The following is a 24,315-nucleotide window of genomic DNA, read 5'->3' as shown; positions in this document are numbered from 1 at the left end:
CCCTAAAAGCCACAGTTCCCACAGCCTTCCCTTTCCTTCACCAGTTCCCGCCCCAACAAATTACCACAGCAAACTCCCTGGGAAGGGGCTTTTATATATTAAAAGAAAAGCTTTTATTGGGGGGAAAAAAACACAACGGTTTATTTGTTTCTTAGTAATGGCATCTTTGTGGGGAAGGACAAAAGGGGGTACCGGGAATCACATCCCTCTGGGGCAGGAGGCTCAAGTGGTCCACAGTCCCTTGTTCCTCCCCATTTGGGACACTTGGGGGTGGAGAAGTGAAAGCGAAGAAGCAGGGTATGATTGATAAAGCTAATGAGTAGACAAAAGGCACTGGTAGGTTCGATCTTGGCCCCGTGGGAGGGAGGGCACGGGCCCCGGGCTCCTTGGCATCCAGACCCGGCCGCTAGTCCTTTCCCTTCCCTTTCTTGGCTGTAAAACAAGTGAGAAATAATGCGTTAGAGGAGTCCCGGTGACCGGGAGAGACCCCCTGCACATACATCAGGGAGAAAATTCTGCCCCCTAGTGGCTCTGGATCAGCTGACCTGGTGGCCAGGGGGACAGTGCAGCCATATTGATGCTGGACCTGCCCCACACCAACTTATACTTTCACGGGGGTTCAGAAAACCTTCAGGCTCTTGGTCCCAGCCGCCCTCAGTCTCGGCCTCCTCACCTAAGATGTGGGCTGATTCACCTCTGCCCTGATGGCCTCTCTAGGCTGCTGTGAATCAGGAAGGAGCTAAGGGATAGCACAAGTGTGGGCTGTGAAGTCCTTTCGATACTGGAAAGGACCCAAGCTGACCCAATGCTCCCTCTGGCTGGAGAGATGACAAAGGCAAGTCCTTCCAGGTCAGTCAACTTCCCTGAACCCTAAGCAAAATGCTCCAACACCACAGAGCGGGTTTGTGCTTCCACTTGGGCCAGAAGATTTAATAACCCCTGAGTACCTTCCGCGGCCCCCCCTCGGTATGTGCCCCCTAAGCTATCTCTACAGACAGGGAAACCAAGTGCAGAGATGTCAAGAAGTCCTTCTCCAAAGTCCAAAACTTCAGGCTTAACCGTTCCCTTTCACAGGTGGTGCAGCACCGCCCCCCCCCCCCCCCCCCCCCCCGCCCCCTGCTATGACCCCGCAACCCTCTCCCACTTCCCTGACCTTTGGCCTTGGCTTTGGTCTTGGGGGTGCAAGGCTTGGTCACGCGGATGGTCTCCTGGCACTGGGCATTGTACCGCGCCTTCTTCAGGGTGCCTTGGCGGGCCTTCGTGCCTGTGCCCCCATCACACGCTCCCCAGCTCTCAAACTTGTACTTGCAGTCGGCTGGCGGGAGAGTGCCCAGGATCAGCGGGGCGGCCCAGTGGCTGGAGGCCACAGACCTGCCCAGGTTTCAGTGAGGCCGTGCCCCCCTTTTCCTGCCCTCCGCCTGCGCCCCGCCTCACCTCCAAACTCCTTCTTCCAGTTGCAGGGCACCCTGCACCGGACGCGCTGGGTCTGGGCCCCACAGGTACCCTCGCGGAAACCCACGCCGCAGTCCTTGCTGCTGGGGGTGCAGGGCCCCCAGGTCCACTCCGCGCACTCGTTCCCCGGGCCGCCCTTCTTCACTTTGTCTAAGACACACGGGGAACGGAGCTCAGGACCTCGCGGCACGAGAGACTCACTCAGGGGCCGTTTCCTGGGGTCCTGGCCTCGGAACCCCGGCGGCCAGGCCAGAGGTCGCCAGCCTCGCTGGCCCGTCTCCAGCCCTCCTTCAATCCCCCACACCCCGTATCACCTTTCTTTTTGGCCACCGCGGTGGTGAGCGCCAGCAGGGTGAGGAGGGCGAGGAGGAGGAAGCCTCGGTGCTGCATCCTGGGGGTGGGGGTGGGGGGAGAGGTCGGGTCAGAGTCCCCCCGCCTGCCCCCTTCCCCACGTGGGGCCGCACACGCGCGCACCTCCCACCCCCGTCCCCACAGTCCAGGCCTTCGGGCCGGGGCGGCGGCAGGATTCTGGGGCCGGCCCCTCGCCGCTAGCCGGGGCGCACAGCCGGAGGCGTCTCCCTGGGGAGGGCCTGGAGCCCAGGACGCAGCTCAGACCCCCACCCTGCCTCCGGCCCCCAGGGCGGCTGGGGCCCAGCGGGCGAGGGGCCGAGGCCGCCGCCACACGCCCGCCGGGACCCCGCGCGCTCACTCGCTCGCTGCCCGCGGTGCTGCGCTCCCTCCCGCGCCGGGCCCGTCCCGCTCCGGCCGCCGCGGCCCCTTTTGTCTCCAGAACCGGTCTGAGCCGGTCACATGGGCCCCCGCCCCCTCCCCGCCCCCCCCACCGAGGAAGGACCCGCCCCGCCCCCTCCCCTCAAACCCGCGCCGCCCCCAGACCCCGGCGTCCCCGCCTCCGCTCCCGCCCCGCGCGTCCCGGGCGCTTCTACCCCGGCTTCCCGCCGCGGGTCCCCGCACCACCCCCGCTCGCCCCGCCCGGGCCGTCCGCGCTCAGACGACGGGCTCTGCCGGTCCCCCGTCTTCTGAGCCCGGGGTCTCCCGGCCCCAAGCTTCTGCCCTGCCTCGGCACCCCTGGCCCCTGCCCGAGCCCCAGGTTCCCGCCCCCGCCTCCTCCCCGGGGCCGTCCTCTTTCCCCGCTGGACGTCTGCCTCTCCTCCCGGGGAGGGGAGACTGGGAGGATGCAGACTGGGAGGGAGCTGGTAACCCCGGGGTTGTGACGGGTTCCGGCGCTCGGCGAGGGGCCCGCGTTCCAGCCTATGTGCGGCTCAGTCCCCCGATGACTAACCCCGTCGAGGACCGGCCCTTTGCGCCCCCTTAGCTGCTGGGGAAGGAGCGCAAGCCCCCACCTAGGGTCGCTCCTTAAGTGAGCAGGGAGATGCCCCGCTCAGTGTTAGGGGAGCCTGGGGACACTGAGCCCCCGAGAAGGCGCTCGGACGCAGGGGACGCCGTGCCTTTCCAGGAGCGCAGGTTTTCGGGGGCGGGAGCTGGGGGGGGGGGAGTTGTTGGAGGAGGAGCCCGCAGGCTGGATTTGGTAAGGCTAGGGAGCTGACGAGAGCCGTCTGAGAAGTTCCAGATGCAGCCACGGCGGCAGCTGCAAATGCCCACCCCTTCCGACCTTGGGGGATCACCTCACCCGATCCCCTAAAGAGTAAATGCGACTGAGGCCTGGGGGAAGGAGCTTGCCCAAGGCCATAGGGCAAAGGGGCCAAAGAATACAGGCCTCACCCCCGCCCCACCTCTCTTTCACTTTCATTGTTATCGTCCCTGCGGGAAGCGGGAAGCGAGAGGAAATCAGCTCCTCCCCCCGGCCCCGCAGAGCTAGGCAGCCAGGCAGAGGTCAGGTCTCGGCCAGGTCCTGGCACGCCCCCCTCCCCAAAGGGGTCTGGGTCCAGGGTGTCCAGTCCCCCTCCACCAGATCCCACTGCTTCTGGAAGACCTTCCCAGCCAAAAAAAAAAAAAAAAAAAAAAAAAGAGCAGAAAGGAAAAAAATCCACTTTACTGAGTCACACCCAGCTGTAAACATGTCACCACGAGAGCCCCACTCCAACCCCCAGGCCACACAGTCGGGCATCGATGAAATGACTGAGTACATAGGGAGGGTCACCGGGGGTAGGTGCCAAGCAGGGCAGCGGGCAGGCAAATGCAGCAGGCTGTTTCTGGAAGGAAGCCCTGGGAAGGGTGGAGTCGGGGCAGGAGAGAGGGCCCAAGCTGCCAGGAGGCTCGGGGTGGGGCCCCTAAAGGAGCAGGTGGCTTAGGAAGCCTCTTCCTGAAGGCTCCCTGATAGGGCCTCAAGCCCCTCTGCCCTCCCCCTCTACTCCTAAACCCCACGAGGGCACCCGCTGCGGTGAGGGCGAGGGCTGCCCTGAAGTGGTCCAGCCCCGTCCCCCAAAGGCCTGCCCAGCCCAGTCCAGTTTCCTGTTCCCCCGTAGGCCCCGGGTCGGGCTGGGGCTCAGGGGGACAGGTGAGACCCCCCAGCTCCTCAGAGTCCAACCCTCGTCCGGGGCGGGCGGCTCCTCAGGGGGCAGCACGGGGCTCCTTCCCTGGGGCACGGGTCCCCCCGTGGTAGTCCGACTGGAATGTGGCAGTGAGGTGGGCGATGAGGGGGCTCGTCCTCAGGCTGGCCCTGTCCCTCCTCGCTGCCCTGGTGTCAGCCTCACAGCTACACAGCCGTCTCTTGGTCCTCCCGCTGGATCATCTGGTAGTGCTGCCGGTTCTCTAGGTAGGCGGCGAGCTCGGTGTCCTGAGCCTTCTCGGCCCGCTGCCGGGGGGTGTCACCCTGGATGAGGGGGTTGCCGCCATCAGTTCAGGGACCTGTTGACCCCACCCCCCCACCCCCCCCCCCAGGCTTGGGAGAGGGCAGGGAACCTTCCCTCCGGGCTGCCAGTGGGGGAGGGAAAAGCCTCAAAGGCCAGGCAGTCATCCACCCCCCACCCTCCGCTGGCCCAGGTTTCTCAGGATCCGGACTATGCTGGCTGAAGGACAGCTTCGGGTCCCGAGCGGCGGCCCTCCCCTGTGGCTCCCCACTTACAAGGGCCCGAGTTTGGGAAAGGGTTGGTTTGTGCTGGTGTGGACTTCCTGCTAGTCTGCTCACCTGCTGGTCTGTCTTCATGAGAGAGGCCCCAGCCTCCACGATGTAGTGGCAGATGGTACGCTGGCCCAAGGCCGCTGCCTGGTGCAGACAGGTCTCCCCACTGCGGAAACAGGGGCTGGCTGTGGACCCCCATCCTGTTCTCAGGGCCCTCTCGTCTGTCTCCAGAGGGCTATTAGAGCACGAAGCTCAGAGCTGTGGGGCAAGGGCAGGACAGAGGTGGCCTGGAAGGGTTTATGGGCTCTGACCATGAACCGAGTGGGAAGGGCTAGATGAAGACAGGGCGGGTTCCAGAGCAACCAAGGTCTCCCGATGCCCAGATACTCACTTCTCCTCCACAGCATCAAGGATCTCTGGGGGCGCTAGAGAAGAGGGGAGGGGGAGGTCAGAGAGGCCTGACGCCCTTCCCTCCTCCCGCTGCGGCACCCGGCCCCGGGGCCCCCAGTGGCTCAGCTCACCGTGGTCCAGCAGGTAGCGGACCACTTCCTTGCTGCCCGTGCTGACCGCATGGTGCAGGAGCGTGCGGCTCTGCTCGTCCCGGTGCATGAGGTCACCCCCAGCTCGGTGCAGCTCCTGGAGCTGAGGGCAGGAGGCAGAGAGCAGGGCTGGGGCTCCTCAGGGCTACCCCCCTGCCAGCCACAGAAACGCCCCATCTCATACAGGCCGCAGGCCTGACGCTACTGTGCTCACACATCATCCCTCTGGGGGTCTTTCTGGAGCGTAGGGGAGAGACACTGGGCTTCTCACACCCCAGGGGCCCATGAACTCCCCAGGACCACTGATGACCAAGCCCTGGAGCCTGCAGTTCCTCTAAGACTTGCTCCTTTCTGAGCACTGGGGACAGGCAGGCTGTGCCAGGAAGCCCCTACGAAGGGACACCGGGAGGGGGACAGGGACGGGAACAAGGTGGAATGGGACAATCACCATGGAGATTCTGCAGCGGGCCAGTGGCTGGCTCCCAAACAGGCCAACCCTTGGCTCCACCCCGAGGACCCACCCCACATGGCACAGAAGGGAGAAGCCGAGCCCCTCGCTAGTACCTTACAGAAGTTGTTCCTCTTGGCGGCCTCAATCAGCTCTTCACCTGCACGGAACACCTGCCTGTTACACTCTGGGGCCGGAGGCCCCGGCTCGTGTCGGTGCACGAACGTGCTGTGGGGAGGGCGGGCCTGCCGGGGCACGTGTGCTGAGGGCTCGGCTGTGGTCCGTGTGACCGTGCGGACCTTGCCGGTTGTGGGAGGATGTGTGTGGGCTCCACCCCACCTGGGGCCGGGGAGAAGGGAGAGCCCTCACCTTTGGGGGGCGCCACATCCCCTGGCAGTGACCTGCAAGCAGAGCGGGGTGAGATGTGAGCCGGCGACGGCACAGGCCCAGCTGGTCCCCCTCCCCGCCCCAAGGTGCTCCCTGCGTTCCTTCAACAGTTTATTGTTGCCTACATGGCAGGTGCTGTTCTGGGTGCTGGTGATACAGCCGTGAGCAAGACCGAGAGCTCGCTCGCAGGGAGCTTACATTCCAGTCAGGGAGACGAACAAGTCAACAAATATATAAGGCGTTCTGAGAGTGGGAAGCGCTGAGGAACAGAGACAGCGCGGTGTGATGGCACAGCAACTTCAGCTGGGGTTCCTGGGAAGACTCCTCTGAGGAGGAAACTCCCAAGCTGCGGTCTGAGTGGAGGGGGCAGCTCGATGAGGAACGGGGGAAGTGTCTGAGGCAGGAAGGACAAGTGCAGAGGAAGGCAAACTTGAGGCCCGGACAACCTGGGCAGGGCACTGTGCTGGGCAGCGGGGATGGAGGGTGGGTGGGTGGAGGGGTGAGGTTGGAGTGCTCGGATGTTGGGGGATGGGGAACAGGACTCATAGAGAAGTGGGGGGGGGGGGGTGGGGGGAGGCGGGGAACCCAGCGCCGCAGGATGGTCAGTGACGCCACTTTCCTGGGGTCAAGGGACTGGTCAACTGGGTGTGGCCAGGTTCGGTTCTCTGCCAATGACTCAGCCTGTGGGGACCCAGCAGCTAGCTTGACACCGGACATGTGTCTGGTGTTGAAGGCGGGACTTCAGGAGCTTCTGGCTTGTGGGTGGGGTTTAGAGCCGGGGGGGGGGGGGGGGGGGGGGGGGGGCTGGAGGAGCGGCAGGACTCACCGGAGTGTGGGTGAGCAGGGGGAGGTGGGAAGAGGGGAAGTGGGGGTTGGGAGGTCAGGCCGGGCCGATGCCCCCAGAAGCTCAGGGTCCAGAATATAAATCTCATCCTGTGCGATCTCAGTCACATAGTTGAGGTGTTCCTGTGGGTGGGGAGGTCAGGGACCAAGGGTCAGGATCTTCCAGGGCCGCCGATGGTGGGGGTGCAGGGGCAAGGCCAACGGACCTGGAGAAGCCTCTGCTAGGAGCATGAACACGAGCAGGCGCAAGCCGGGTGAGGGGCCTTCCCAGCCCCTTCCCACTGCTGAGCCTTTACCCAGGCTGCCCAGCCTCTGGGCAGAAGTGCCTTAGCATCTGTGTCTCGCTGGGCGGCATCTGTGTTCCCAGGCCCTCGCACCCACCCAGCAAGACTTTTCTGGGAACGCCAGCTCCCTTCACTGTTGGCGGCGTGCGTGCCAGTCTGGAGGGCAGGGCCATGCCCTGTCTGCGGCCCGAGCAGGTGTGCGGGCGCGACACAGTATGAGGACTAGGGGGTGGGGAGCCCATCTGTGGAAGTGTGGGCCAACAGGAGAGGGCCCTCGGGTGGCTCGGAGCCAGCGATGGATGGAGGGCCGCGAGTGCTCACCTGGGCCCGGTCGATCCTGTAGAAGCGGCTGGCAGTGGTGGCTGTGGGGAAGGCAGAGAGCCGGCTGAGGGGACAGGAGGCCCTTGTCCAGGCCCAGATTTTCTGCTGCCCCACCAGGAGCCCTGAGGGAGGGGGCAGGACACAGCCCGGGACTGCCAGGAGCTGGTCCTTCAGGGCCACTCACCGTCCAGGAAGCACCACTTGGGGGACAGTTTCTGGCAGGTGGGGGACTTGGCTCCAGCACCTTCGTGCTCCTGCTGAGAGAGGCGGAGGCCGGGAGTTGGGAGAGAAAGGAAACTGCAGCAGCTGGGCACAAGCGGGACGGGCTCCTGACCCCCTCCCTCACCTGCTGGAGCCTCTCGATGTGCGCCCGGCAGAGCTCTAGGTCGCTGTCTCCTGGGACCACCACGGTGCCCAGTGGCACGGCTGGGGGACAGAGCAGGCCGTCAGCAGCTGGCCGTATCCTCCTGCCTCCCCCCCCCCCCCCACCCTGGCCTCGGCAGCTCCTTGCCCCCAACTGTCACTCACAGGCCTCCTTGAGCTGCTCCTTATCGTAATGCAGGGCCTCGTAGTCATGCATGCTGACTCTGCTCACCTGGATCCGCAGCTGCTCAGGCACGGGCTGCTGGCTGAGGCACGGGGCAGAGGGTGGGAAGAGGGCACATGGCAAGGATCCTCAGCCAACCACTGAGGGGCAGACTGAGGGCCCTGCCCAGCTTCCCGGGGGCAGAGGGACTGGAGGCCCCCTTTCCGGCTGGGGAAACCAAGGCTCAAGAGAGGGGCAGAGTCTGGCCTTGGGTCCGGGGCAGGTGGCCGGGAGGGGGACGTACTCGCTATGCAGGGGGGCGGCACTCCGCCGCTTGGCCTTCTGCACCATGGTGGCCTGGTTGCGCAGGGCGATGCGAATACGAGAGGCCGCGAGTTTGCAGGGCTCGCCATCCACCTGCACCGGGATGGCCTTAGACGTGGTGAGCACCACCTCGCGGCACTGTGTCAGCCGCTCACCGTGCCCGCCCACCTGCAGCGCTGCCTGTGGGCGCAAAAGGCTCAGGTCAGGCGCCAGGGCAGGGGCAGTGGGGCCCCCAGCTCTGTTCCCCCCAGGGATGCTCTGGCCAGGGAACACAATGACAGTGACCCCCCAGACAGAGAGCAGAGAGGGAGGACAATACCCCAGTCAGAGAGCTGAGGGAAGAGTGAGACCCTGCTGGGGGAAGGGAGGGAGGGAAGGGGAGACCCCAGCCAGGGAGATGAGCATGAATTCTCCTATCTCAGCCAGTGAAAGGAAGTTCGGTAATCGCCCCCCTTCCATCTTGGAACAGTATTCTTGGTCACTGTGGGGACAGAGCCAGGGGCAAAGCAGAGCCGGGGCTCCAGACAGGTCCCTTGCTGGCCCACTCACCAGGGACGTCATGGTAAAGCCAATGACCTCGAGGTAGCCATCATCATGCCGCTGGGGCTCAAAGTCGTGGTGCTCCCCAGGGTGGCCCCAGGGCATGGTGCCTGCGCAGTACCTGGAGGGGAAGGCAACACAAGGGCCTTCAGAGGACAGTCCTGCAGGATGGAGACAGCTGGGCCCACACAGAGCCCTCCCCTCCTCACCTGGGAATATTCAGGAAAACAATGCACTGGGGCTTCAGGTCCTGGATCTTGGGGGTCAGGTCGGTTCCATCACACTGGAGGCAGGAACAGGGGAGGGTGTAAGCTATACAGCCGTGCCAAGGCAGCCTCCCTCTCTGCTGGGCCCACCCACTCTGCCTGCCAGCTTGGTCCATTTACCACCACTCGGATGTGCTTGGCCAAGTCCTTAGAGCTGCCCATCAGGAAGTCAGAGAAGGCTGTCTGTGGGAGACAGAGGGCATCACCATCTGGTAACAGAGACTTTCCCTTACCACTGCCCAGAAGGGGTCCTGTGGCCTAGCAGACACAGGCGGGCAGGGGGCTTAGGTGGTAGAATAGTGGGCATGGTGGGGGCTATTGCTGGCAGACCCCAGACTCACCCCGGCGTAGAACATCTTATTTCGAAAGCGGCTGTTGAATTTCTCTGGGTTGGCCTCTGGGTGGCGATAAGAAACAGGGGACAGTCAGTCATTCTGAACTTGCTGGGGCTTCCCAAGCTGGGGTGGGGAGGAAGGGCTGGGAACAAGTGCCTTTATTTTACTGCTGGGGGCAAGTTGTGACCCTCTCAGGGACCCTCCTGTGTCTCTTCCTCCCCAGCCTCCCAATGCCTCCTCAGCAAGAGGTTGCCAACCTCGAGACTCGTGAAACTCCAGGGTGACGTGGGCATCGAAGCCCAGGCTGAAGTAGTTGTTGAAGACATCCAGGGGCAGCTGGAAAAAGGTCACGGGGCCAGCATCAGGGCTGCGCCTAACAGACCCCTCCCTGCTCTGGCCTGGCCCAGGCCAGGGGCCACCAGGCTCGCTAAGCCCATGCACTTTTGGAAGCCTTTCCCCCAGTTAAGAGGATCTACCACAAAGTTCTTCCTCCAGCCAGTTCCCCGCCTGAGGCTCTGCCCTCTCAGCTTCCGGCTCCGGTGAGGCTCCTCCAAGCGCCCCATACACAAAACAGCCCCAGCTCTGCTGACACTCTCTTCCCTGGCTTTCTGTCCCCCATGATGCTTCTTCCCCAAAGTGCCATATTCTCTAGGAGCTCTGTGAGAACAGGGACTTTGCTTGGTTGCCGCTTAAAATGGTGCCTGGCATGTGGCAGATATTCAGTAAATATTTGCCAAGTGGCTGAATAACAACTAGCTTGTGGAGTACCATTATTACCATTGTACGGAAGAAGCTGAAAGTCTGGAGAAACGAAGAGATTTGCCCAAAGTCCCTGAACTGGCAAGTGAGAAAGAGGAGGCCAGCCCGGGTCTCCCGAGACTGCCCCCCGCCCCCACTGTAGCGGCTGCCCCTGGCCCTGGCCGCCCTACCCGGTCAGTGGCGCCCTCGTCACGCTCCTCGGGCCCCGCGTCGGGGTTGGGCTCAGCACGGAGGTCCCAGCGGTCTAGCTGCACTACATTCCCCTCCTCCACGTGGGAGAGGATCTTGGACACGGGCTCATCCGTGTAGCCCTGGTGGGACAAAGGGCTCAGGAACCGAGCCTCTCCTGGGGAGAGGCGTGCAGGGTTGCACGGCCCACCCCCAGCTCTCCTACCCTGCCGTGGGCTCTTACCCCTCCCCAGTTGAGGGTACGGGCCAAGTCATTGCCAGTGCCCAGGGGCAGAATGGCAACAGGCGGCGGTGGTTTTAAGCGCAGCTGGTCCAGGGTGGAGAGGATCCAGCCGACCTGGAGGGGGCAGAGCACAAGAGGCCAGGTCAGACCAGCGGGGCCCAGGCTCAGGCCCCAGAGAGGCGGGAGACTCGAGAAGCGAGCAGCGGGAGAACTCACCGTGCCGTCGCCTCCGCACGCCAGGATCCGCAGGTTGTGCACTTTGCGGTACATCTCCAGCCTGGGGTCGGAGGACCGGAAGTGTCAGGGTACGTACACCCTACCCTGAGTGCCAGGCAAGCCCCCTGCCACTGTCCCCACGGAGCCTTGGCAAGTACTTACGCCTCCTTGGGCCCTCCCTGGCTCAGGTCAAAGACTTGTCGGGGATTGAGATACCACAGGAAGGACTGGATGATCTTAGCGCCCTGCGGGGGACCGGGGGAGTCAGTCAGGGCTGGTGGGCTGAAGTGGGGAAAAGCACATGAGAAGGCTGTGGCTGTGGGAAGCAGGCCCAGCGAGGGGCAAGGGGTGGAGACAGAATCAGATCTCCTCAGTATCTCTGGGAAAGAGGGATGGGGCAGGAGCCTGCCATGGAACCTGGGAGCAGTTGCTGGGGAGGGGAGGGGTGCAGAGCCGGAACCCGTTCCTCCCCCAAGGCTCCCGGTGGAGAGGGGAGGCTGTGCGTACCTGGTTGCCCCCACTCTTGGGGTTCACAAACACCAGCAGGGGCTTCATGAGGGGGGACGGGGTGGGCCTGATGATGAAGGGTCTCCAGCGGCCCTCCTTGGAGACAGAGAGACAATAAGGCTCTTTCCTGTCTTGAAGACCTTACCCCCATTTTCGGCAGTGCGCCCTCATACTACCTCCAGGTCAGACCTTAAGTGGGCCTGGCCATACAGAGGCAACTCGGATCTGGCCTCACACCCTCCTCTGGGGCCCAGAGCCCAAACTGACCCACCAAAGGCTGCATCATCAGCCCAGGGGCCTCAGTATTCCAAGAAACAGGCCCCTCTTTCCTGTTCCCCTCCAGTGGCCCACCCAGCCCCAGGACTAACCTCTGGCCCTTTCTTGCTAGATTTCCTCTTAAAGGATGCTCTCTTTTTCTTCTTGCTTGCCTTGAGGGTATTCTGCGAGGGAAGCAGGGGCATTGGTGACAAGGTGGAAGGGCTGGGGTAGCCAGCAGAGCCCAAACGTGGGAGTGGTGTCAAGGGTGCAGGCAAGACTCACCTGGGGCCTTCGAGCGCGAAGGATCCAGGTGGGTGGGATGACCACGGCAGCGTGGACCCCCAGAGAGCACGGCTCCTCGATCTGCTGCAGCATGAAGCAGGACACCTTGCTGTGGTACTAGAGAGGAGGGGGCACAGCTGAGCCGGGCTGAGCTGAGGCCTGGGGACCCCCACCCAGTGCAGCCCAGGGGACGGCCTACGGCGGGGCAGGGCGAGCACTCACTGCTTGCTTGCACCAGGAGCAACTGATGGCCACGATCTCCTTGCTGTGGAAGGTGAACTTCTGCTGGAAGCCCTAGGGGGAAGGGGGTGGTTGGGGCACCAGGGACCAGGTCCAGAGCAGCAGGCCCAACCCCTCTTCTGTTGCCAACCTCTCTCCACCCCGGGAAATTGAGCACATTTTTTAAAATTAAAAAAACAATGGGGTGCCTGGGTGGCTCAGTCGGTTAAGCGTCCGACTTCGGCTCAGGTCATGATCTCGCGGTTCGTGGGTTCAAGCCCCGCGTCGGGCTCTGTGCTGATAGCTAGCTCAGAGCCTGGAGCCTGTCTTCAGATTCTGTGTCTCCCTCTCTTTCTCTGTCCCTCCCGTGCTTGCTTTCTCTCTCTCTCTCAAAAATAAATAAAACATAAAAGTAAATAAAAATAAATAAAATAAAATAAAAAACAGAACAAAATGACCAAAAAAACCCCTGTAAAATAAGCCCCTGGAGCAGGGAGGCTTATGACTCTCTGAAGTTAACTGCAAGGCGTTGGGTGCACACATGTGATCTGCTCAAAGGATCCACAGCTAACTCCTGTAGGCTGAGATGCCCTCCTCCCTGACCCCAGACCCCCAGGCCCCTGGGCATTTCCAGCGCTTCACGCTTCTTCACAGTACCTATCACGTTCATACCCTTGTTCGCCCTACAAACGTTACCGAGGGCCTGCTGGGTGCCAGGCTGTGCTTGGCACTGAAAGTGGGCAAAGGAAAAGAGGGACAAGGCCCCTCGACCTTCCATGGCCTATGCTTACTGACAGAGACGCACAGGAAGCAGACAATGACTAAGTGACCACCACACTGTGGACTGTGCTCAGGAAGACTGCCTGCAGAGTCTGTCTTCAAGCCACACCCTCCTCCTCCAGGAGGGCAGGGACCCACGACCCACTACCCAGTGGGGCTCAGCACCCAACAGGCGTTCAACAAGTATCTGCCGAGTTACTAAATGAGTAAGTCTAATTCTCAGAGGGCTCACGTGTAATTTCCAAGCAGTCCAGATACCCTGCACTAGAAGAGAACTTTCTTCCCTGCTCTCCTGCTCTGTCCAGAAGCCTAGGTGTTTTGGAACTGAATGGGCACCTCAGCCAGGTTGAAACAGAGCCCTAGGACTCTGCACTCAGGAGAAACAGTCGGTGATGGGCAGGTCACACTGGATGCACAGCCTGAGGCTCGGGGGCCACAGGGCCCAGGTCCGGTGGTCATCAGGCTGGCCAACTTCCCTGGGCAGGGCCTCACCTTCCCACAGTGCCGACACTTGCCATCCTGGCGTCGCCTGTGTACCCAGTGGTGGCGCACAAATGTTGGCTGGTGGAGGAAGAGAGAGTATCACCGGAGTGAGGGGTGGGGCTGCAGGAAGCTCTCTGCAGGAGTGTGTGTGAGGTGAGAGGGGCTGGAGACTTCTCTCCATGGCCTCAAGGTGGGGACTGAGGCTCGGGGTAGGGGAGAAGAGTGAGGAGGCACAAGAGGCAGGCAGTGTCCCATCCACTCTGCAAGCAGGGCCTGCCAGGCCTTCCCCATTGAGACGCTCTCAGAGCCTCAGCCCTGCACCTCCCTGGGCCCCAGAGCAGCCTCGAAGTTGCTGAGTCCCCTGGTGGCACTCTGGAGACACTGTGGAGAAGTCCACTCAGGAAACTTGGGGCCTCCTTACCTGTAACTACCCTGGGCACTTACCTCACGGATGTTCCTGGAGCCTGATTCACGGAAGGACGGCTTACAGCGGAAATTTATCTGTGAAACATTGCAATGACCACCCAAATGTCAGAACCTCCTTTCACGGAGTCAGGCATATAGCCACCTCCTCCAGGGAAGTGTCACTCACAAGGTAGAGATAGCCCCAAATCATCCTGGGAGCCCTCAGAATGTGAGACACCTCTTTTCAGAAGCCCTCCTGCATCCCTGCCTCCTCTCCACCATAGCCAGAAGGACTTTTTCCTCCCTCTGTTAGTATCCTGGGATGGGGGAGACTTGGGAGTTTTGTGTCTACTCCCCCACCATTAAAAGGCAGTATGGTTTACCCCTCCCACATTTTCCCCTTACCCTCGAATGCTCCCAACCTAGGCACGTGCAGGCACCCTGATCGGTGCTTGCAGACTTGTGCTGGCTGGTCCCTGGAGACCATTAGCTCACTTATGAAAACTGGTGTGATCCCATCTTAGCCTCTGTAACACCTGGGGCTACGTTTGTCTCTCTTTTCCCAACTGTCCCTGCTTCAGCCTTAGCAAAGTTGCAGGGAAACCTCACTCTATGAGTCAGGGGCTGGGGCAAGTGACCCACATTAGCCTTGCTGATGCCACTCCTAGTCCTACAAGCTTTCCCATGTGCTGATCGGGGTTTCTGCTGCCTGGGGAGCCCCCCACCCTTGGCCTGGATCTGCCTGCTCAATGTCCCCTCTACCTTGCTTTAGAAGCACGGGCCAGGGCTACACAGGAGTGGCCTAGCTTCGGCAAGACCATGGCCCCTTCTAAATGTTAATTTAGGTGCTAATAAAACGGGGTCTCGGCCATCGCTCATTATTCATCCATAGTGAGCCCCACTCTGTGCCAGGCTTGTTCTGGGCAGTGGGGATAGGGTAGCTAATAAAGGAGAGGAGGGAGACAGGACTCAAATGCAGGCATTTCAGCTCGAGGGTCTTTGGCTCTTCACCACCACGCAGGCCGGGGCACTCTTGGCAGGCAACACTTGTAACATGAGTATCAGTGCAGAAATACACATGTGTGTTTGCTGAGGGGCTTCAGCACCCAAAGGGGAGGGGCAGGAAAGGCTGAGCACTCACACTTACCTTCTCCAGTTGCTCAATGCAGGGGGTGTGCACCACGATCTTGCAGGCTGCACACTTTCTCCGGGACACTGATTTCTGCTGCAGAAAATGAAGAGGAGGCCCTGAAGCACCAGGTAACTCCGTCCAGAATGCTGCCCCAGGGCCAGGAGAGAAATCCTTCCATCTTCCCTCTCTGTTCACTGGGAACCCCCGATCCTGGCACCAGAATACAGCCCCCGTTCCTCCTGCCATCCTCAGGCAGCCCACAGCAGGCGCTCAGGTGACAGTCCTGTTCCCACCTTCCCAAGAAGGCCAGCAGAGGTCTGTCTACAGGCTTCTAGACCCACTCTACCAGCAGGGGGCAGCATGCCGCAGAGAGCTCACTCACCAGCATCTTGGCTACACAGTACTGCTCCCCAACATAGCAGAAGTCCCCTGACACGTTGGTCTCGAACCAGATGTGCTCCCCATAGGTCGCGGACTCCTAGACCGCGAGACAAGCGTGCTCAGCGTGAACCTGCTACCCAGCCCTCCAGTCAGTCCCTGTGCTGCCCCACCAGCCCTCCTCTCTCCCAAGACAAACCTGCTCCAGCCACCACAATCTACTTTGCTCCATCCTGTTTCCACAATGTCCCTACTCTTTTAAGATTAAAAAAAAATTTTTTTTAAGTAATCTTTACACCCAGCGTGGGGCTTGAACTTACAACTCCAAGATCAAGAGTCGCAAGTTCCTCCAACTGAACCAGCTAGGTGCCCCTCCCACTGTCCCTACTCTTGAGGGCTTGGCTCAAATGTGGATACCCTAGGAGGTCTGCCCTGACCCGAAGGCCCATGGGCTCCTCTCACAGCTGCCCCCAGCACCTCCTTCCATCTCTAACTGCTGCTGTGGCTCCAAGCCCATCCACCTGTCCCTCCCTCCTAGCACCCCGCCACTCACGCTCCAGTCCACAGTGCTCCGGATCTGCCGCTCTGGCTCGCTGCACAGGGCCCCGGGAGCGGGAGGAGGGGGTGCCAGGTGCTGGAGGCCCGACTTGGTGATGGCTTTCCTACAGGAAAGGAGATCGCTGAGGCCAGCTGAGCATCTGGTGACTCTGCTTCCTTCTCCCCTTACCTGGGATCTCTGCCCTCACTGTGACTTTAACCCTTGGCCAGGACAGGGATCGCAATGAGGAGGGTAGATGCCCCAGGACAACCTAAGACCCTGAGAGGTTCCCTGCAGGAGACTCAGCCCTCCTCACAGCCCTTGGGGAGCGCGCTGGCTTCCAGGCACTATCCAGGGCCATTCCCAAGCGGGGTGCCCTCAGGCCAGGCACAGTCCTCAAGGTCCTTCCTCCAGGCCAGTCCCCTTGGGGGCCACACACTCGCCCTGCCGGCCGCAGCTATACCTACGCAAGCAGGGCACTCCAGGTCTGGGGTCCCGCTGACTTGCGCCGTAGGGCTACCTGACGCCTGCGGGACAGCGGGCGCACACGAGCAGGCATCACAGGGCCAGCTGTGGTGCCTGAGGCTCTTCGACCCCCAGAGCCAGGGTGTTGGCCTGGGGGCCACTGCTGGCTGAGGCGCCGGTAGTAACCGTGCAGGCCCCAGAGGGCACGGTCGTACACCGCGTCGGCGGGGAGCAGGTGGGAGGAGGCACGGCGGCGACGGCGCAGGTAGCGAGGCACAGGCAGCAGGGTGCCCCGGTGTGAGGAGGGGCCTGGTCTCCTGGTGCCTGGCTGGGTGGCACTCAACGGTGCAGCTGTCACGTCTTCCTCCCGAGCTGCCTCCTCCTCCTCATTCGTGCCCATAAGCCCAGCCAACAGCAGAGGCGTGCCCAGAAGCTGCGCCCCAACAGCAGCAGGCTGTGGGGCGGGCACCTCATCCACGAGGAAGCGGGGGTTGCAGGCAGGGGGCACGGTGCTGGAGCGCCGGCGGCTGGTGCCCCGGGTCCCCACCCCACAGCTCAGGAGGCAGCCGTGGAGCTGCGCGCTGGAGCGGCGCCGCTGGAGCAGCGAGGAGGAGGCCTGCCCGGCAGGGGAGCGGCGTCGGACCTTGCCTGTGGGCAGCCCCACGCAGCCGGGCCGCCGCTGCCCCTCCCCAGGGCCTGGCGCCTTCCTCTGGAAGTGTCTCCTAAAGAAGGTCTCCATGGCAGGGGCAGGTGGATGGCTGTTGGGCAGAGATCGGGAGCATCAGGAGCTCGGTCAGGCCGCGGCCCATCCTGTGCCTGGGAGCCCAGTCACAGCCTCAGCCCTCTGAGCAGAGAAGGGACACAGGGAGGAAGCGGGAGGATCCGTGGCCTCTGACCCCCATAAACGGGGTGTTTGAAGGTAGCACAGAATCCTCAAGGGAGCCCACGTTTACCACTGTTGGAAGCACTGGCGCTCTCCCCAGTTATACCCTATGCTGCTCCCGCAGTAATGGGTACAAGGGGCTTCCAGCTACCCATGTGGCTCCCCTGTCCAGGCACCATAATCCACAAAGCCCTGGCCTCTGCCTCCCTCGCCTGAGGCTGATGGAAAAGAAAAAATGGGAGCTGGAAGTCTGCAGTCCTGGGTTCCAGTTTGCAGTCAGCCTCTATGGACTGAGGAACAAAGGATAAGCCTCGTCTTTTCCTCTCACTGGGCCTTTGTTTGGCTACCAACTCAGGGCAGGTTTTAGCTTTCGGTGTCCCCTCCTAGGACACAGCACAAACTAAGCTATGGTAATAAAATGAGGCGCTCTGAAAAGAAACCCATGGGGCATCTGGGTGGCTCAGTTGGTTGGGCATCCAACTCTTGATTTCGGCTCTGGTCGTGATCTCATAGTTCACGGGATCGAGCCCCACATTGCAGTACTGCCCGTGAGGAGCCTACTTGGGATTTTCTCTTTCCCTTTCTCTCCGCCCCTCCCCCACTCGCGCTCACCTTTGCACTCTCTCTAAATAAACAAACATTAACAAAAAAAAAAGAAAAAAAAGGAAAGGAAAGGAAAGAAACCCAGTCTAGATAAGACCCCCAGACTCTCAGCCCCAAGTCATGGGGTCAGGCTCAGAGTGGCACTAGAAATGGAGAGGATCTGATTTAGGGATCATAAGGGCCCTGGGGAACAAGGCCCTCAGAACTGGAAGGGGGCTGCACAGGGGGAAAGCCACTCCAGTCCTCACCCAGGGGGACTTTGTATGGGGAGCACAGAGAGGCCCGAGCCAAGAGAAAAGCCTTCTGGGTGGGTTCTGGGTGTGCATCTCTGTCTCTGGGGGGCTAAAAGAACTTTATGGGTACTAGACTGCTCTGTGTTACCCTTCTGGAAAGGCCTAGTATGGACCTCCCAGTGTGGGAAAGTACCAGGTGACAGGTGCTGTCTGAAAACCCTTCCAGCCCTGCGCTCAAGGGAGGCTGTGAACTGCACCTTGACCTAGGAGCCAATACTAGAAGCTCCAACTCTCGGCCCCAGAGCTCCCTCCTGCAGGAGGCAGAACCCATGGGGCCCATCCTCACTCAAACCATCCTTCCTTGACCTGTTCTGAACATGTGCCCAGCTTCCCTCACCAGCTCACCTACTCCCGGCTGCCCCTTCTTCACCGGCTACTGGCATTTCTACATCCTCAGCTCTTCCTGGTAAGCTGGGGCACGGGGGATGCCTCCAGAATGCCCAGGGATGCCTGTGCCCCGCCATCAGGTGACCTCCTGGGCCCTGGTAGCCACAGAGAGGTCTGAGTCACAGCCATGGGACATCTGCCTGCTGAGGGCCCAGCAGAAGTCACACGTGGTGGGTGACAGCCTTGGACAAATGACGGTAGATGATAGGTGGAGGACCGGGCCGCATGTCTACTGCCCATTCCTCCCACCGCCCACACACCCACTCTTTAATTTGCTACCATCCTGTGAGTGCAGCAAGCCTGAAGCCCTGGATGGGGGCAGATATTAGGGGAGAGGCAGATGGGGCCAAGATGTCCGAGCTCCTGTGATCAGTGAGCAGCTGAGGCAGCGTGCCTGGTGAAGCAATGTTTGAGACTGCCTGGCTCTTGGTCTCTGCCTGCTCCAGCCCCCAGCCTCTGCAGGTGACAGGGAGAAGGGCAGGAGTTAAGCTCTGAGGGCAGGAGAACGGGAGTGGACAGAGAGCTCTTGGCTTCCTACTAAAATCAGCATCAACACAGCTAACATTTACTGAGTGCCCACCGTGCACTAGGCACTCTGCTAAGCCCTTTACAAACACACGTATCATTTTATAAACCACAGCAACATGAAAGGACAGGTACGGCATCATGCCGTGTTCCTGATGGGAAACTGAGGCACAAGGCGGTAACCTGCCCAAAGTCTACAGCCAGTCAACGGGGGGCCAATGATGGAACCCAAGTCTACCTGAAGGCAAAGCCCATATCCCAGAGCCGTAGTGGAGAGCAGCGTCTTTCCTTTTGGGCCACGAGGCTGGGACTAAAGTGAGATGGGGTAGGGAAGGGAGCCCTAATAAGAGCAACAAAGGCCCCAGGGTGGTCAGGAGCAGAACTAGGACTTGAACCCAGGTCTGCCTGACTCGGGTCTGCTCTGCACCCGGGAAGAGAAGCCTGAAGGCCCAGCTGCCCACTGCTGCCTGGGCACTGGCTTGCCAGCACTCCCCCAGGGTGTCAGCTTTCCCCGCCCGTCTGGTCAGGCTGCCCTGTGACAGCTGCCCAGCCTGGAGGAGATTAGTCACCCGGACACACCGCCTGATGCTAGTGTCACCCAGAAAACAAAAGGCCGCAGTCAGTAGGGGGAGGTGTTCCAGGCACTCTGCGGGTAGTGAGGAGGTCTGGGCCCTGCCTGCTGCCCCAGACCCACACTGACAAGAGAGGCCAGGAGGCAGAGGTTGCCTCACGACATGTTCCAGCCCACACACTTCCGGGCAGCCCCAAGTTCAACTGTCCGGGAGTCTCATCAGCTGCCTGGTGGTGCAGTCACTGCAAGCGAGGAGCAAGACAGGCGAGGCGAGCCAGGCCAGTGTTCTGTGACCACGTGCAAAGCTGTCCCCACACGGGCCTCAGTTTCCTTGTCTGTCTGAGGAGGCTACGAGGCTGGCCGAACTGACATTTTATGACAAGTTGTCCTGCAAAGCACCCATGCCTCTATGTTCCCAAAGCCCCCTCCCTGCAGGGCCCGTGCTTCCTGCTCCTGTGGTCTCCATAGAAACCTCTGTCCTCTGGTCAGCAGTAGCTTGACTCCTGACTTCCTATCTCTGCTGAGGTTTCTCCTGGTCCAGTCAGAAGCTCGGCCTGGCCTCAGGCCTGTCCCCGCCTTTCCCCACAGCTCAGCTCTGAGCGGCAGTGTCTTCTCACCTCATGCTCTGTCATCTTCTACATACCACACAGTACGTGTAAAGGTCACTGGAAGAAGCCCACAGCAGAGCAAAATGGCTGCCCCTCAGTGTTCTGGTGGGGAGCCTGAGCGGAGCTTGTCACACCCAAAGGGGTGGGATGGGAAAGGACTCAAGGGCTCCACGAACCTCCAGCTGGCTGTTGAGAGCCTAGGGAGGACAAAGGATGCTACAGGAGAGACACTCATGGTGGCATCTGGCCTTGTGCCCTTGACGAATAGCAGCGAGTGTGGCTGTGGGCAGCTGCCAGGGGGTGAGCAGGCATGAGCGTCCCAGCTTCACTGGCTACTGGCTAGAAAGAACCGGACTCCTGGCCTCTCAGCCCAGACCATCTCACACCTTGTGCTAGTTAGTTTCCAGTGGAAAAGCCCAAGGGCTTGGGAATCCCGCGTCTGCCATTGCTTTCCCGGGTGGGTCAACTAAACTTTCTGATCCTCAATTTTCTCATCTGTAAAATGGGGATGATACCAACTAGTTCAGAAGGCTGGCATAAGGCAGATTCTGAAGAGACGATGGTGTAAAGCACCTGACATACCTGGCAGAGTAGGGGCATGGCAGGGCCTACACCCACAGCAGACGCAGGGCATGCAGATCATGCCATCTCCCGGAGTTTGTCTCTGCCCATGGCGGGAGTGGGAACCCAGAAAGGGAAGCAGGAGAACCCAGGGTGGCCACCACCCGCTGCATGAAGAACAGAGCCCGGCAGCCAGAGCCACCTGGGTAACTGCTCATGCTGGAAGAAATGCCCTCTGCCCCTGGTAGCAACCAGGCCTGGTTCCTAGAGGTGCTCACACAGGACACCCCATGGGATTCAGCCAGGGTTCCCACTCCCAGCTGTGAGCAGGGCTCCACGTGCCCCTTTCCTCAGGGAAGGCTCAGAATGGTGCTCGGTGGCCCCACTTCCAAGTAGCTGCAGGGCAAGGACCTGGAGGCCGCCTCCCAGGGGGCTAGTGGTCAGAAGCCACCTCTGGCTGCTCTGCTCTCACAGCCCGGATGGTCAGAGGGAAGGAGCTGGAGACAGCTGGGGGCCGGTAAGGGAGGGTCTCAGCTCTCCCAAGGTCCTTACTTGCTAAGAGGAGCCCGCTCAAAACAAAACAAAACAAACGCGCAGCAGGGAGCAGGTGGGCCAGGGTTGCACGGTAAAGGAGGCCAGCAGGCCAGTAATGTTTACTTCACCAGGGTCTGGTGGCGGCAGGAGCCCAGCCTACCCTTTCCCTTCCCTTCCCTTTTCCATCAGCTTCAGAGTCTCATCCAGGAATGGTGGTGCCAGGGCCGACCCTGATCTGCTCCTCCCCAGACCCACCCAGACAGATACAGGAAGGAGGAAGCAGAAGGCAAGGGTTGGGGGCAGTCCCCTTTGACCTGATCTGGAAGGCAGGGTGGCAGGCGGGTGGTGGGTGAGCGGGTGGGGCCTGGGGTCCCTGTAGGCAGGCGAGTCCAGGCTCTGGCTCCAGTTCCAGGCTGCTGGCCTCTGGCTGAGCAAGTCCTAGTTTGGAGAGCAAGCCGCTGTGGCTGCTCCTCTGCCCCCTCCCCCTCGTCACCCTCCCCCTGTAGCCTGAGACAGCCGTTATGAAAATAACCCGATTGGTAACCAACTGCACTTCCTCTCCCAGCGGCCGCTCCAGGCCCTGCAGCAAGCAGGCGGCCTGTGGGCGGGCAGGCACACACGCACCAGTCCTGCCTCCTGGCTTCTCTTCCCAAAGTCCCCAGAGCCAGGCTGAGCAATAGCCCAGTAGCCTCCTCTCCACCTGGCACTCGGTAGAGCACACACAGCACCTGCCTTGACTCCTGGAGAAGATCTGGGAAGACAGAAGTGGGGGGGAGGGTAGGTTTCCTTTGGGAAGGAAAGGAGGACACCTAATGTCCTCTCATACTCCCTGGACAGGTGTTCTGGGGTCTGGGGAAAGACAGCTAATCACTGGCTCCAGTCAAAATAACCACAAAAACAAATATCTGTTGAGTCTTTGACAACTTACAAAGCACTTTCTCACAGGCACTTTCAGGCAGAGGGTTTATAATTCTCCTGCATAGGCAGCATTACTGTCCCAGCTAAACCAACAGGGCACCTGAGGTTCCTGGAGGCCTGTGACTACCCAAGCTCAGAAGTGGCTGAGCTGGGACTCTCAATCCTGCATCTCCCAGCCCTGCTGAGGGGGCCTGGCAGAACTGCCCTGGCGTGTGTCCAGGAGAGGTCAGCCCACGTCACACCCATTCTGGCCAGAATGCCACCCCCCTCCCAGCTTACACTCCTGGCTTCTCTAGGGTCTAGAGTGGCAGCTCTCAAACTCCCTGGCCCCGGGACCCCTTTACACTCTTAAAAATTACTGAAGATCCCCAAAAGGTTTGGTTTATGGGGGTTAGAACTATTACTACTTACCAATATTAGAAATTAAAACTGAGAAATTTTAAAAATATTAACTCATCTAAAAACAATAAACCCATTGTAATGTTAACATAAATAACATACTTTTAATTTCTTTTAATATTTTATTTATTTTTGAGAGAGAGACAGAGTACAAGTGGGGGAGAGGCAGAGAGAGAGGGAGACACAGAATCCAAAGCAGGCTCCAAGCTCTAAGCTATCAGCACAGAGCCCGACGTGGGGCTCGAACTCACGAACTGGGAGATCATGACCTGAGGCGAAGATGGACACCTAACTGACTGAGCCACCAAGCCACCCCAACATATTTTTATTAAAAAAAAAAAAAAAAAGGAAAAGCTAGAAGAGGGGCACTGTTTTAATTTCTGCTAATCTCTTTAATTTCTGGTTTAACAGAAGACAGCTGGATTCTCATATCTGCCTCTGCAGTCAATCTGTCATGGTATGTTGTTTTGGTTGAGTATATGAAGAAAATTCTGCCTCACACTGACATGCAGTTAGAAAGGGAAGAGTATTTTAATAGCCTTTTCAGGCAATTATGGATGTTCTTTGCTACTATATCAAAATATGACAGGTGGTAGTTTCTTAAAGGTTAGTGGCTATTGGAATCTGAAACCCTATCAATGAACTTTTCACTGGTCTATCTTGCATTTTGAATTTTGTAACAGGAAGCATTGGAAAATATATTTTACTGAGTTATGCAGACGTTCCAAATTTTGACACGTTTCCTTATACAAAATCAAGAAATCACACTTGCTAACATCACTACTGGTCTCATCAGTAAAGTCCTAGGAAGCTGTCGGGCTCTAGACAGTGGATACAAGATTTCTAATTTTTGCTTTCCAAAGGCTCAAATTTTATCATTAGCAACAGATCCTGATAATGTTTTTGAAGTGACAAGCTCACTACATTCATTTTTGAGAAAATGTCTGTCAAATACCCAAGTCTGAAGAGTTTTTTGGTCAGGTGTCAAGTAAAGAGGAAGAGAGGGAGCACGAGCAGGGGAAGGGCAGACAGAGGGAGAGAGAGAATCCCAAGCAGGCTCCGTGCTGTCGGCCAGCATGGAGCCTGCTGCATGCGGGTCTCGAACTTAACAAACCGTGAGATCATGACCTGAGCCAAAAGCAAGAGTTGGACACTTAACGGCCTGAACCACCCAGATGCCCTTATAATGGTGTTTCTTAAAAACTGTAACTAGTACAGCTCGCAACTCAGCAGCAAAACAGCTTTTTTTTTTTTTAATTTTTTTTAACGTTTTTATTTATTTTTGAGACAGAGAGAGACAGAGCACGAACGGGGGAGGGGCAGAGAGAGAGGGAGACACAGAATCCGAAGCAGGCTCCAGGCTCTGAGCCATCAGCCCAGAGCCTGACGCGGGGCTCGAACTCACGGACCGCGAGATCGTGACCTGAGCTGAAGTCGGACGCTTAACCGACTGAGCCACCCAGGCGCCCCGCAAAACAGCTTTTCCAGACAACCATCGTAGTCCAGTTCGCAGCAAAAGTGCCTTAACGTACACTTCACATTTCTTCACACGGAATATTTAAAGATGTATACCGAAGGATCTGGGTGTTATAAAATAAATACTTCCTACTGCATTTGTTGTTGTTGTTGTGAGTGTGAAGAATACAATGGCTTCCAGTTCACGTCCGGGCCGTGCCTTGGTTTGTGCCAAAGTTCCAGCCACTTTACGCTGCCATTGCTTTTGCACCATCAGTACAAACATCAACGGGGTGAAAAAGGCATGAACCAGAGCGGCTCTGAAAGTATTATTATGCAAACAGTTTTGACCTCACCAATCCTCTGGAAGGGTTTAGGGCGTCCCCAGGACCATACTGTGGGAACCACTGGTTCAGAATGAAGTCCAAATCCTCAGGCC

At 59.5% G+C, this 24,315-nt stretch overlaps 2 protein-coding genes across 8 annotated transcripts in view; both read right to left on the bottom strand.

Moving 5' to 3' along the window:
* Positions 1-99: 99 nt before the first annotated feature.
* On the bottom strand, positions 100-2,252 carry MDK (midkine). The gene is made up of 5 exons (XM_042906751.1): positions 2,162-2,252; positions 1,767-1,843; positions 1,435-1,602; positions 1,154-1,315; positions 100-432 (listed from the first exon to the last, which is right to left on the bottom strand). The coding sequence occupies exons 2-5, from the start codon at positions 1,840-1,842 to the stop codon at positions 407-409; spliced, it is 432 nt and encodes a 143-aa protein (XP_042762685.1). The 5' UTR covers position 1,843; positions 2,162-2,252; the 3' UTR covers positions 100-406.
* A 1,191-nt stretch (positions 2,253-3,443) lies between these two features.
* The window catches only part of DGKZ (diacylglycerol kinase zeta), a 33,417-nt gene continuing 12,545 nt past the window's right edge, over positions 3,444-24,315 (bottom strand). For 2 of the 7 annotated variants that reach the window (XM_042904170.1, XM_042904168.1), the window contains exons 2-31: positions 15,690-15,798; positions 15,141-15,236; positions 14,774-14,851; positions 13,666-13,722; positions 13,231-13,299; positions 11,962-12,033; positions 11,740-11,856; positions 11,568-11,639; positions 11,200-11,295; positions 10,855-10,937; positions 10,693-10,753; positions 10,477-10,590; positions 10,235-10,375; positions 9,563-9,641; positions 9,312-9,367; positions 9,091-9,153; positions 8,914-8,987; positions 8,714-8,825; positions 8,145-8,344; positions 7,843-7,943; positions 7,661-7,740; positions 7,499-7,568; positions 7,315-7,355; positions 6,693-6,832; positions 5,849-5,880; positions 5,596-5,639; positions 5,014-5,134; positions 4,884-4,917; positions 4,559-4,658; positions 3,444-4,243 (exon numbers count right to left, since the gene is read on the bottom strand). In XM_042904170.1, the coding sequence (XP_042760104.1) occupies positions 4,127-4,243; positions 4,559-4,658; positions 4,884-4,917; positions 5,014-5,134; positions 5,596-5,639; positions 5,849-5,880; positions 6,693-6,832; positions 7,315-7,355; positions 7,499-7,568; positions 7,661-7,740; positions 7,843-7,943; positions 8,145-8,344; positions 8,714-8,825; positions 8,914-8,987; positions 9,091-9,153; positions 9,312-9,367; positions 9,563-9,641; positions 10,235-10,375; positions 10,477-10,590; positions 10,693-10,753; positions 10,855-10,937; positions 11,200-11,295; positions 11,568-11,639; positions 11,740-11,856; positions 11,962-12,033; positions 13,231-13,299; positions 13,666-13,722; positions 14,774-14,851; positions 15,141-15,236; positions 15,690-15,798 (2,629 nt within the window). In that variant the 3' untranslated portion in view covers positions 3,444-4,126. Of the gene's footprint in view, positions 4,244-4,558; positions 4,659-4,883; positions 4,918-5,013; positions 5,135-5,595; positions 5,640-5,848; positions 5,881-6,692; positions 6,833-7,314; positions 7,356-7,498; positions 7,572-7,660; positions 7,741-7,842; positions 7,944-8,144; positions 8,345-8,713; positions 8,826-8,913; positions 8,988-9,090; positions 9,154-9,311; positions 9,368-9,562; positions 9,642-10,234; positions 10,376-10,476; positions 10,591-10,692; positions 10,754-10,854; positions 10,938-11,199; positions 11,296-11,567; positions 11,640-11,739; positions 11,857-11,961; positions 12,034-13,074; positions 13,300-13,665; positions 13,723-14,773; positions 14,852-15,140; positions 15,237-15,689; positions 15,799-16,141; positions 16,898-24,315 lie in introns of all 7 variants that reach the window. The other 5 variants (XM_042904164.1, XM_042904165.1, XM_042904166.1 and 2 more) reach the window with 5 other exon arrangements.

Source organism: Panthera leo, chromosome D1 (genome assembly GCF_018350215.1).
Source record: "Panthera leo isolate Ple1 chromosome D1, P.leo_Ple1_pat1.1, whole genome shotgun sequence".
Lineage (NCBI taxonomy): Eukaryota > Metazoa > Chordata > Mammalia > Carnivora > Felidae > Panthera > Panthera leo.
This window is presented reverse-complemented; position numbering and strand designations above follow the sequence as displayed.